This window comes from Andrographis paniculata, unplaced genomic scaffold (assembly GCF_009805555.1).
Source record: "Andrographis paniculata isolate CXL003 unplaced genomic scaffold, ASM980555v1 Contig53END, whole genome shotgun sequence".
NCBI lineage: Eukaryota > Viridiplantae > Streptophyta > Magnoliopsida > Lamiales > Acanthaceae > Andrographis > Andrographis paniculata.
The window spans coordinates 55,080-68,530 of record NW_026137588.1 but is presented as its reverse complement, the minus strand read 5'-3'; the positions used below and the strand labels follow the sequence as shown (position 1 = coordinate 68,530).

At 34.8% G+C, this 13,451-nt stretch overlaps 1 protein-coding gene and 2 long non-coding RNA genes across 8 annotated transcripts in view; 2 read left to right on the top strand and 1 right to left on the bottom strand.

Moving 5' to 3' along the window:
* Positions 1-2,116: 2,116 nt before the first annotated feature.
* On the bottom strand, positions 2,117-3,104 carry LOC127255095 (uncharacterized). Its single transcript, XR_007839571.1, has 3 exons — positions 2,985-3,104; positions 2,881-2,944; positions 2,117-2,816 (listed from the first exon to the last, which is right to left on the bottom strand). It is a non-coding gene; the product is annotated as an uncharacterized LOC127255095 (long non-coding RNA).
* An 823-nt stretch (positions 3,105-3,927) lies between these two features.
* LOC127255112 (uncharacterized) lies at positions 3,928-6,558 on the top strand. Of its 5 annotated transcripts, none has more exons than XR_007839576.1 (7): positions 3,928-4,325; positions 4,668-4,746; positions 4,952-5,113; positions 5,218-5,338; positions 5,773-5,873; positions 5,945-6,062; positions 6,299-6,558. It is a non-coding gene; the product is annotated as an uncharacterized LOC127255112 (long non-coding RNA). The 5 variants fall into 5 exon arrangements; XR_007839577.1 differs by having other exon boundaries at positions 5,412-5,873; XR_007839575.1 differs by having other exon boundaries at positions 5,218-5,687.
* Positions 6,559-8,473: 1,915 nt separating this feature from the next.
* Positions 8,474-13,451, top strand: part of LOC127255222 (chloride channel protein CLC-e) — a 32,084-nt gene continuing 27,106 nt past the window's right edge. Inside the window, exons 1-3 of one of the 2 annotated variants that reach the window (XM_051280669.1) lie at positions 8,474-8,634; positions 9,809-10,202; positions 10,915-11,115. In XM_051280669.1, coding sequence (XP_051136626.1) covers positions 9,932-10,202; positions 10,915-11,115 — 472 coding nt within the window. In that variant the 5' untranslated portion in view covers positions 8,474-8,634; positions 9,809-9,931. Of the gene's footprint in view, positions 9,143-9,808; positions 10,203-10,914; positions 11,116-13,451 lie in introns of both variants that reach the window. The other variant, XM_051280668.1, reaches the window with a different exon arrangement.

Here is a 13,451-nt window from a genome sequence, read left to right as displayed (position 1 = left end):
GTACGATTCATACCCGGGAAACGAGGGTCTATATCAACTGGTAAAGGCTTTTTATTTCGAGCCCAATTGCTCCCGACCGACCCTGTTTTTCTGGTCGGGTGATCACGTATCAAAACCTTTTCTTTCACCTCCACATTAAAAGAACCATCTGGATGGTCCCACTTTTCAGCAACTGGCTTCTCACAAATTTTGAGTCGTTCTTCCGGTCGGCTGCTGTTTGGCCGACTTCCTTTTTTTGTTTCGGGGCTTGGCTGGTTTCGTTCCCCTTTTTGTCCATCGTTGGCCGAACTTTTCCTTGTTTCCGAACTTGGTTGGATGTCAACCATTGCCGTTGTTACATTCGGAAACGGTTGCTGGTCTACACCTAGAGTGATGTATTTGAGCCGACCTGTCTTGATGGCCTTTTGAATTTCCTTCCTAAAATGAGTACACTGACTTGTAGTGTGTGTGAAAGAATTATGCCACTTACAATATGGTCTCCCTTTGATTTCTTCTTTAGTGGCAAGTCTTTGGCCCTTTGGAATACGGATCTGCCCATCAGTCAGTAGGATATCAAAGATTTCATCAGCTTTCGAACTATCAAAGGTCGGTTGCTCCTTTCCTTCAGATCCTGGTACTGGCTTCAATTTAGGACATACATACGGTTTTCCAGAAAGGATTTCGGCTGCCATCTCTTCTGACTGATTAAAATCAAAGTCGCATGTTTCTGTTCCCATACTCGCCATATGTTGGCCTCTATTACGCCTGTTATGCTGATCTTCCTCTCTGAACAAAGACTCTAGACGTCCTGCCTTGGATGCAAGACTTGCCAAATCCTCAACATCCAGGGCAGTGAGTGCCTTTCTTAAACGATTATGCATATTCCGGACCACTAAATTGGTCATCTCTTTCTCACTGATTACCGTAGGACATCGTCCCTTCATCAATCGCACCCTTTCTATAAACTGTGAAGCAGTTTCTTCTGGATACTGTCTCAATTCAAGTAAATCAGTTAAAGAAACAACTGGTAAAGGATTAAAGAATCTAGCGTGAAATGCCATCTCCAGTCCTTCCCATGTCTGAATTTGTCCTGGAGGCAAACTTACAAACCACGAAAACGCCGTTCTAGTAAGAGATAAACCAAACAGCTGTAACTTATAAAAAGGGTTATTGCCAACTTCTCCTAATTGTGCTGTGAACCGACCAACATGTTCTATGGTGGAAGATCCGTCCTCCCCTGAGAATGCATGAAAGTCGGGTGGTCGAAAATTCCTTGGGAGAGGGTGTTCATTAATGATCCTTTCTGGGAAAGGTCTCTGATATGCAGGGCGGTTAGCCATCTGAGGAGTTAATCCATACTGATCCCTAATATATGTGCAATCTCGTCAGGATCTACATGAAAGCGTTGATGATCAGGAACTTGGAACGGATCCTGCACAGGAATATGAATAGGATCATGTATATATCCTTCAGGCCTGTCCTCCCTTGTATTGCTCGGCTGCGGATTGGTAACCCTTGGTCCCAATGGAACATTGTTGGGAAAAGTCAAAGGAGATTTTCCCCTATCCATTCGGTTGGGATTTGTGGCACTTGGGAATGTACTATCCACGAATGATGGCCCTGCGAAATTTGCCTGTGGTCTGGACGGTGACACTCCTGGTGGCGTTTGAGTGGGTTGAAGACTAACCCTTGACAGTGCTTGATCTATCATGTTCTGCAACTGACTCTGTTGCTCACGCAACATGTTCGTTTGTTGCTCACGCAACATATTCTGCATAACCAAGGTATGCTGGTTGTTCATTTGTTGAACATAAGACCACCAATCAGTTGGTGGTTGTGGGATTTCCCCGGCATTTGGCACAATGGGTGGCGGAACGGATTCTCCCACCGGTGTCGAAGATGATTGCGGTTGTGAACCTGCCATAACCCTTCCGATGATTCGGCCGGATCTAAGACGTATGAAATTATCGCCGGAATTGGAATGAGCAATTTTGTCTTGCTCCCACTGTGGTCGCCAATTTGTTGATGTAATTTTTCAACAAAAATAAAGTAAAATTCAAAGATATTAAAAATATCCTTAAACTTGATTAATTAGTGCCTGAGATTAGGAATCTCTAAACACTGTAACGTACAGAAAATAAACTGGAAAATAAAAGACTGAAATTTAAAGTGGTGATCCCCAAATCTGACTTTGCTTTGTTGAAGTTGATTGAAGATACCTTGCCAAATGATGATCCAAATCCTTAAATATTCCCTGGGAAACCGTACTGAAAACCGTCACCCGAACGGTTACAACATCTCCTTCTCAACCGTCTTCCAACCTTTCTCATGCTGACACGTGTCCCCAGCAGACCAAAATTCCCTATATTTCACTCCTTGAGCCGACCACAGACCTTCCGCTCTTTTGGCCCGACTTCGTCCTTCGTCCGACCTACTTCTTCGCCCGACCCCACTTGGGCCGACCTCCATATCAACCGCCCCCTGTCTTTGATCAAAGGCCTCCGCGTTTGTCCGACTCCTCCTTCTATCCGACCTACAGTTTACCCGACCTGCGGATATCCCATCTCGACGACTTTCCGTCTCGAGGACCTCCCGACTTGAAAACCTTCCGACTCATCGTCTTTCCGTCTTGCGGACCTCCCGACCTGAAGACCTTCCGACTTGAGGTCTTTCCGTCTTGCGGACCTCCCGACCTGAAGACCTTCCGACTTGAGGTCTTTCCATCTTGCGGACCTCCCGACCTGAAGACCTTCCGACTTGAGGTCTTTCCGTCTTGCGGACCTCCCGACCTGAAGACCTTCCGACTTGAGGTCTTTCCGTCTTGCGGACCTTCCGACCTGAAGACCTTCCGACTTGAGGTCTTTCCATCTTGAGGGCCTCCCGACCTGAAGACCTTCCGACCTGAGGTCTTTCCGTCCTGAGGACCTACCGACCTAAGAACCTTCCGTCCTGAGGTCTTTCCGTCCTGAGGACCTACCGACCTAAGAAACTTCCGTCCTGAGGACCTGTATTTTCCTTAGAAATAAATAAATAAATTTATTTTCCTTGATTTCCTCACGGTGTCCTTCAGCCAGTTCAATCAACCCTATTGCCAGGCCCATTCTTCTTTTTACCTTGGGCTTTTAACCTAATTCTAAATTTCGTACGTAACAACAATAATTTTTTTTTTCAATTTGTCGGCGGAAATCCGCAACAAAAAAGGAATAATTTTAATGTTTTTAAAATTTGTTTCAACTTTCTGTGACAATGGTTTTAAATTAATCTAATTTTGTTGCGGTATTCAGTGACACTATTTTATTTTTTATTTTAATTATCATAATTTTTTTTTTGAACAAGACATTCTTTTAAAAAATAAATTTTAAGAAAAAATATAGTTTCTAATTTCTTTAACAAATATTATTAATAATTTAGTGGATTTTATATATGTTTTATTGTTTATGGGGATGCTCGAGACAAACTTTTATAATATTAAATATGTTTTTTCAATAAATTATTTAATAGTTTTTAAGTATTATCATTTAAAAATTAATTTATAAAATTAAAATATATAAATTTATCATCATCATAATATAATTTTAAAAATAATTAAATTTAATTTTAATTTCACTCTTGTGATTAATTTATACAATTTTAAAAATAATTAATTTTAATTTAATTTCACTTATATATTTTTATTATTTATTTATTATATAAAGTTTATATAAATAAATAAATAATTAATTAGATTGTTACAATATAAAAAATAATTGAAATAATATTTACTTATTTATAAAATTCCTATTTTTAGAATATATCATTAATACTTATTTATTTTATTATTTTTATTTTTATTTTTATTTTTATAAATTTTAATAATATATAAAAAATATAATTATAAATATATTATTATTATTATTATTATTATTATAACAAACTTTCACATCCGCCACAGCCCACACTAGCCACGCCTCTTCTTCTTCTACCCTTATTCTTTCATTTCTTTTTCAATTGTTTTCCGTTCTTTTTCCTCTTCCCTTGTTTTTCTTTGTTGTGCCTGCGCCATCAGCTAGTTGCCAAATTAAAGAAAACACAGAAAGCCAAAACGCCGAACTGCCCGGTTTGCATTGAACCGTAACCGTTGGTTCAAAAACGGGCAAAGCGGCGGTTCGAAACCGAAAGGACAAATCTAAATTTATACATTTTCATGCCCGCTCCCCAAACTTACTCCTCCAGCCTCCAACCATTTCTAAAATATTTTAACCCTAATTCATTCTTCGCATTCACACCCGTCGTTCACAGCCTCACATTTGTCGATCAAGTCCCCGCGCACAGTCCGCAGACGATTCAAGCAACTTCGTCCATCGATTGTGAGTTTGTGTTTGTGAATTTGGAATTTGTTTTAGTTTTCCTTCTGGCATTTGTGTTTATGGGTTTTTCTTCTTGAATTTTCATTTTGGTTTTGTTTCCTTTCAATCTTCTCAAAATTTGTTTGTGATATATTTTTCATAAAGAGCCACGGTCGTAGTAGATTGCTAGTTGGTTATAAACAAATACTCGGTTGCATCAAATTTCCTAAAGAACTCTGGAACCATATTTGACACCGATTTTTTACAATATTTGGCATATGCAAAAAATATTCCTATACTAGACATCATACAGTGTCGGTTTAAATCATTACCTGACTGCCCTTTGCGTCTATACTGAGACAGAGCTTTGCAACACTTTGACTAAAGTCAACATGAATCCTTCTGTCATCGATCAGAGCATTGTCCATCTACAGATTATGAGGTAAAAGTATGATTAAAGTGACTGCTCTTATTTAAATAAATATCTGAGTTTTTAGATATTTAATTTACTTGTTGATGGGTAGCATTTTTATTAGTTTTTTTTAGTGTTTGATCTGTTCGTTGTATCTTCTTCGATTTTTGGATGTAAAAGTTCTTCCTAAAGTGACCAGGTGTTTCCACAACCTAATGTTATTTTTGTACTGTAGGGTGTAGATTTTATATATGGACAATCAACATCGTTATTTCCACCATCCTCCCGTAGGCGGTGGCGGTGGAGGTGGAAACACTAGTAATATTCGTGAAGAAAATCAAAATATTGCCAGTGGAGTTGTTGATAATAAAATATAGATTACTTCCGATAATTTTGAGTGAGTTTTTAATTTTAGTACATCCACCGTTATTTCTTCAATATAATTAATTATATTTTTAAAATCTGATTTCTAACCCGATGCAAATATATTTTAATTTATAGTTCGGTTCCAGATTTGGTTGGAAATATAGGAAATATATTTCGGTCTGGTTTGCCTGGAGCATGGATATTTATGAAACAAGTTTCTCATAGCCAAAGGAACACATGACTTGAAATATTTAAGGTATATTTAAAATCGACTTCTTTAAATTAACCATTTTATTATTGGATTTATTCTAATTATTAAATTTCAACAGCATTTTTATAGGTGGGAATCTCAATATGAATCTGAGATTCGTGACTTATTTTTTTAATAAAGTTAGTGAGTTATTAAGACGAAATTTAAGCTACGCATGAAACAAAAATATATGTCTCCAATGGATTAAATCTGAAAATTGAGATAAAATGAAGGAGCAATGGGGTTCTACAGAATATCAGGATATGGTAGCTCAAAATAAAAAAAATAAAAAAAAAATTGCAAATCAATATCGCGGGGGTGCTCAATTTGTTGGCCGTGTTCGAAAAAGTATATGGTAATATTTAATTTTATGTAGTTTAATATTATATATTGAGTATTGTATACATATTTGAAAAAAAAAAACTATATTTATCTTGTAGGCCGATGAATTAGGATGCACAACGACAGAAATTGAACTTTATCACCGGTTCTACAGTAAAAATAAAATAAAATACCTACACAAGATGTTGCAGCTCTTGAGGTAAATTTGTTTAGAATATATATTCATATTGAATAATTGAATTTAATAGTTTGTAAATGTTTAATTTTAAGGGGGAGCTACGAAAATATTCTGAAAGTAATTCTATTTCCGATCGGGATCCAAAAAAACTTCTCGATGCATTTGGTGGTTTCAACCTAAGAGATCGTGTTCCTGGGCTTGGTTCAAGAGGTAAAATAGCAAAGGTTCAATTCGTCCTTCTTGTTCACAACATGTCACATCTACCTCTTATTCAAGTGTCTCAATGGAGGAACATTTGAAAATTAAAGAACAATTACAAACAATTAATGAAAGACGGATCAAGTTTGTTTTTTTTATTCTTATTATTATTATAATTTTTAAATATTATTGATAATTTTCATTCTCAAATTTTAAATTATATAAATATTTTTGATTTTTTTTTATAGGTGATGAAATTTTTTTCTACAAATCCCGATTCCATGAAGTTTAATAATTGTATTCCTAATGAGCCAGAGCCATATTATTCACAAATGGCTAATCTATTTGATCTTTATCAAATGCGTCGAGAGGAAAGTGGAAGTCGGAGTCGGACGGGTGAAGCGAGTAGACGTGGACACTGTTATGCCAACAAAGAAAATGACGATGATGAAACTATTCTACATACACAATATTATTATAATTTTGTATATTTTTTCTCTTATGTAATTTTTTGACATTAATATTAATTGAAATATAATTGTATTTTATTTATTCAAAAGATAATTAGATTTTATTTTGAAATTAAAATATCATTATATGAATAATTATTTTTATTATTTGAAAATAAAAATTTTTAAAAAATAAAAAAATATCAGAATAATATAAATATTGTTGTTGTCGCGGAAGGCCGCGACAATATTGTTGCATGTGTTGTCGTGGAATTCCGCGATAATATTGTTGCGGAAAGCCATGACAATTTGTTATGGTCTTTCGCGACAAACCCAAATATCCACGAAAGATTTGGTGCGAAATGAATTTTGCAACATTTCCGCAGCAATTCATTAAAATTGTTGCGGCGGCAATCTTGTTTATTTTTTATAGTGAAATTAATTTTTTTTTTCATTTTTTAAAAAATAAATAAATAACCCAAAACTTACCTATGCATAGACTGATAGACACAGGCCACGCCAATCCATACCGAACCATACTTGTAATGTATAATATATGTATATATATATATATGTAAGAATGTATAGATATATGTTGTATAGATACTGAACATATAGATACTGAACATATGTAAGAATGTATAGATAATGAACATTAGGTATTTAATTCTATTTGGATCAAATAGCAACATGCATAGTTTGAAAATCACATAATCAAATTTAAACAATTTTGTATAGATAATTGTTAAATTGAATAGATTATTTTAGTTCGCAAAGTGGTGAGACTGATAAATTCTTTATAGCATAACTAAAATTGTAGTCTAATTATGAAAGCAATTAAGGGGCTTACCTTGATTGTTAGAAACTAAGAAAGAGGATATTAGACGCATGTCAGTAATTATACGAAATTATTTAGAAACCAATGAAATAAAATATTTATCAATGATCAAAGTCACTGTCCAAGTTATTAATTTCAATTGTAGACTTTGAAGCTTATTTTTATTGAGTTTATCATTTTGCCTTAGATTTTTAGCTTGTTATTTTATTTTTATTTTCAATTTCCAAAACCCCATTTCTATTATATCTATATATTAAACAACATAAAATAAAATATTTGTAATTCCCTGAGGAGACACTTCAACTATACTAAGTTATTCTTATTTTAAAAGTAGGTTTATTATGTTTAATTTTGCAGCGTGTGACGAACGTCTATCAGGATCATAATAAATATATATTATAAGTTTTTATATTTGAATTAAAATTGATACATTTTAATTATATTAGAATTATAATTAATTTTTTTTTCATTATATAACTATATTAACTATTCTAAATTCAAAATATTTTTTTTTAAAAAATATAAAATAAAATAAAAATTTAAACCAAAACATAAATGTAAACAACCGTATAGAATTACACGACCATGTTGTCACATGGTCATGTATATTTCAATGGCCGTGTACCGTTACGTCCACGTCAACAATTTACGTAAGGTTTTGAACGGTGAGACCAAAATTATTTGAAATTATATTGTTTATAATTGGACAAAATTGATTGAAATTGTTTATAATATGACTAAAATCGATGAGTTTTCATATAGAGACCAAAATTGAAATTTTTTTTATTATATTTGGACCAAAATTAATTTTTTTCTTATTTATATAATATTTATAAAAAAATAAATTCTATCAATATTAAGAAAAATATATACTCTTTTCGTTCCGGTGCAAAGTTATCATTTTTTAATATTAGTATTATAACAAATTATACTGAAAAAAACGAAAATACTCCCATAAATATTGTCTAATAAAAAAAGAATGACATTTTTATAATAAGGTCTAAACTAGTATAATTAAATAGTTCGAACGAACCAAAATGGAAAACCCACCTCCAACTTCCCGGTTATTATTATTATTATTATTATTATTTTTGATCGGATTCCCACTTATTATTATTATAGATAGGAGTGGGCATAAATGACCGATCACTGATGGCCACAGACAGACACACTCTGTGAAACTGGAAGCGCCGCCGTCTCTCTGTGGATAACGAGACAGATTGGGTTATGATGCTGCCATTGGTGCCGCCTGCCGTTGCGGCTGTCGCAGCAATATTTGCCTCCGTTGTGAGACCGGGTGGGATTTTGTTTATTTCCTACCACCGCCGACGTTTAATTTGCCACTAACTCCACTGTTCACCATGTATTCTATGTATGTGCATCATCACACCCTTCTCTTCTCGGCAGCTACCCCGAAACCTCGGCTAACATCTTCTCCCACCAGCACAACTTTGGCCATTAATGCATCATTAATCCGCCTAAATTCTTTTCTGCTGCACCTCCAGCCTTATTCTTCCTGCCGCCGGAGATGTCTTCGCCTTCTTCCATCTTCTCATCCCAATAAAGATACTTGTAGGCATCATACCCGCCTGGGCAAAGAGGAGGCCATTGATGATGCTGATGACGAGGATGATGATGATGATGAATCTAGAATACGCTCATCTCTGCAAGCCCCGCCTGACCCTGCTCTTCTTCTCATACAAGAAGAACAAAATTCATTGTTACAATTTCTTAATTCTCCCGTTTTTTTCGCTTCCTTCGTTGGCCTTTTCACCGGGATTGCTGTCGTCCTCTTCAATTACACGGTAATGCATTTCTCTTTTTCAATGCTGCTCGTCTTCTTGCTTGCAGTTCCCCACTGATAGCTACAAACTTGATTTTCTTGGGACCCCTTCAAGAACTTGCGGCCGTGTTTTATTGATGACATGTTTTGGCACACAAGCATAGTGATTGAACTGTAGGTGTCATTGACATTTTCCGCTGTGCTCCCTCTGTGTAATCATAAGTGTTATACATGGATTGATGATTTGATTGCAAATATATATATTATGCCGTGACATATGATGATTTGGCATCATGCAGTCTAATCCGTAGTCAGATCTTTGGTTCCGCCCTTTGAGATTGACTCCCATGGAATGGTAAATTCCTGATGGCCGCTCGACTCCATGGTGTTGCTCTGGCTCTTTTTTAAGAGTCTTCATGAGATTTGTTCTTGCTTAGTGCTATCACTCCTGAAGCTGATCTGTTGATCATTGGTTTCCCTTTACCTTCTATTCCCAATTTCAAATGTGTTCCTTATTTCAAAGCTGTGTTGTGAAGTTTAGTCCAAACCCAGAGCATTTCAAAGATTATAGAAACTGAAAAGTTGTATTGATGGCCTCCTCTGGTTGCAGTGTTACTAATGCATTTTATAGGATAATGAAGTTAGTTAATAGCCCTTGGACCCTGCTAACTGATAACGTACATAATAGGTACATGAAATACGGGACTTGTGCTGGGGTGGAGTACCTGATCGAGGTGCTTCATGGTTAAGAGAGGAATCCATTGAAGCAAAATGGGGACTTGTTATCTTCGTCCCTGCTTCTGGAGGTCTGATGGTTACTTTGTTGAACATGATTCGAACTGCTGTACAGGAGGATTCAACTACCAGAACTGTTACATCTGCCGTCAAATCTGCTCTAAGACCAATACTGAAAACCGTGGCTGCTTGTGTGACCTTAGGGACAGGGAACTCTTTAGGACCAGAAGGCCCCAGTGTTGAGATTGGTGCCTTTGTAGCCAAAGGAGTGGGTGTTCTTTTTGATAGAAAGTCTGAAAGAAAGTTATCACTCAAGGCTTCAGGCTCTGCTGCTGGAATCTCTTCTGGTTTGTCAATTTCTTTTCTGAATGTCTTATTGTGGTATACAATCATTTTCCGCTCAGTTTCAGTAAACTCAATACCTTTTTTCTGTTAGTTGTTTTAAATTCTCATAGGAAGGCTAGAAAATTATAGAGTTTTGTAAAATCAAACATGAAAAAACTTTGCATGAGAAGTGCTTAACGGGATTTTGCTAAAAGAACAAGGGTAAACCATGTTCATTACTGTGGCTTTCTGGCAGATCACTAATTAGTGCAAAATAAAAAAGTAAAGGATTTAGGCCAAAGGAAACTTCTTCGCTGAACTGGGGTATCAGGTATTTAATTCTGCAGAAGATAATTTGGAGCAGACTTCATAACTATAACTGTTCATATTATCATGTATTTTCATTTTGTATCAACAGAAGGTAATTTGCAGCAGGCATGCAACACTATCACGATTCATATCATTATGTATTCTATTTTTTTCAATTGGTACATCCAATAATAATTAATAAATTGGCATTTCCATAACATTTAATGATGCATTTGAAATGGTATTCTTCTAGAAGTTTCACATCACATTTTAAATGAAACTCTGTTGCTAAAGAAAAAGCTAACTTGACACTGTGATTAACTGACTGGCACACATTCATTACATGAATTTAATTATGAAATGTTTTGTCTATCCTAAACTTGGAATGGCTTTGTTGGTGAATGACTTCAATTTTTCTCAATATAGGATTCAATGCTGCTGTCGCTGGTTGTTTTTTCGCTTTGGAGTCAGTACTGTGGCCGTCACCCGTAGAATCATCCTTATCCTTGACAAACACTACTTCGATGGTCATACTGAGTGCTGTTATAGCATCTGTTATATCAGAAATAGGTTTAGGATCCCAGCCAGCTTTTGCTGTTCCTATTTATGATTTTCGTTCTCCAAGTGGTAATTGTTCAATTTTCTTTAATCTTTTATCATATTTGTTGTGCCCCTTGAGCATTGAAATTATGAAAAAATGAGAGTTATGCTAGTAATGTTCTTTCAGTAAACTGTTCACACTTCTTAAAATTGCACTACATAAAAGTGATCAAATTTTATCAACAAGGGTACACCTTGGGTTTATAATTAAGCTTCGAAGGAACCTAGGATTTTTATGTAAGGAACCAATAAATAAAAAAGGGCATTTAACATAAATAGTGATATTTATAAAGAATAAGATGTTGCCCATTTTCCACACTGGCTGCTATTTATTCCCTGATAATTAAGGCATTGATAATTAAGAAGCTATATAAATTGAACAAAAGAGTTCATCCCTGGAATAATGACATTGATAGTAAAAAGAAAATTTTGTGTTGTATTTAAGTAACTTTAAATATTCTTCCTGCATATATTTCATTATTTGGTATAGAATGTCCATATGATTGATTAGCAGATAGATATCTTTTATTAAACCAAATCAGATCAGATGTGAACTGCTGATTTGTGTGACTCAAGTTGCATGCCATTGAAAATGTGATTTCTGTTCTAGTATGATAAAATTGTTGGTAAGTCACTCAATGAGAAAAGTAATGTTTCTGCAGACCTTTTCTGTCAATATTGTGGTTTATTAACTGGAAACCTTAAAGGAGTTTTGCAACATTTCTAACGTCATGGTCTTTTTCTAATTATTGAAAGGACTGGGGGGGGGGGGGGGGGGGTGATGCAGGTTTCACTATTGGCATGTTTAATATAACTTATACTGACATTCTCTGTTAAAGTGGTGCGGCTGCTGCGAAAGTCAGCTCTTTAACTTATGTTCCCTTCTAGGAACTAATTGAATGTGCATCTCCATGTCTTTTTCAAAGAATGGACAAACCACTCTAGTTAGACCAATTCAATAATTTGGGGTGGGTTTGTTTGTGGGTTTTAGGTTTTGGGTTTGGATTTTTGAATAGTAAAAAGTTGAATTTGAATAGTTGTTTTGATTTCTTATAAATAGAGTTTGATGTAATGTTTTGATATAAAACCCACAAAAGAACATAACCTTGGAGTGTGAATTTAAGCCTAAATAATTTCTCACTGCATATGAATGAATATAATGGCTATTCAATTAAAGATGCAAAAACTTTGTCCCGACATTTTCCTTGATCGTCCTATGGTCAGTTGGAAAACTACAATAGATTCTGTAACTTTGCGAGATTGCCCTGGACATTGGCTTGTCATTTCCATCCCTTTTAGCTTCTAATTTTAATGCTTGTAATTTGCTGACCATAGCAGGCTTTCATTTGCTTGGGAGAATATGCACATGTAATCATATTATACTGAGATGAGCGACATTAAAGCTGGCACAATAGTATAATTAGGAAGGTGCATTCATAACTTAGGCTTGGTGGGGTTTGTTAGAGTGTAAAGTGATGCCCCAAGAGAAGTAGAGAAACAACTTTCTGACTTCTAGATTGCATAGGCAGTCTTTAATCCAGTTGAAGGCAAACACTTGTGTTTTCATCAGTTAGTGTGCGAATAGTACCATTTGATGATCATTAATGCTCGGGGAACTCTGTCACTTAAAGATTATAGGTACATGTCTGAATGATGAATGGCATGTTATTACATTACTCTTTGTTCTTTAAAGAAAATTTTAAACATCTAAGTGATTTAGGATATTATAACCTTTTTTTTGTTTGCCAACACATTCGGTATATTACAATCAAAACTAGTAAGATATATCAATATATTCTTTTGTACTTGGGTTCTAATGCAGATGAATTTTTCTTTTTGATGGATGCTTTGCAACTCTTGATTTACTTTAGGTAGTCTTCTAATTTTACCATGGATTTATTTGTCTTTTCTTGCTGAACTAAAATGTGACTAAATATTGTAGAAAATCCCAGCCCATTGTTGATTCAAAATTGTTGCAGATGTTTCTGCGAGGCAAAAGTTGCATTATGACGACTCTTTGAAAGGAAGGATAATCCATTTTGTCAAAAATCAATCTGGTTCAGTGTGAAGAGGGATATTCCTAGAAATACATAATAATAATAATAATAATAATAATAATAATAATAATAATAATAATAATAATAATAATAATAATAATAATAATAATAGTATACACACATTTTATATATCTAGCTGTCTGATGAGAAGATTTTTCCAGAAAACAGTATTGTCAGTATTCTTGTCCATATTTAAGAAATAAATGCTCAATTCTGTAGAGGTTTGCCCTTATTGATTTATCACTCCTGCTCAATTTACTTTTACCTTAAATGTCCGGAAGGCCATTAGAAATAACTTCATGCATT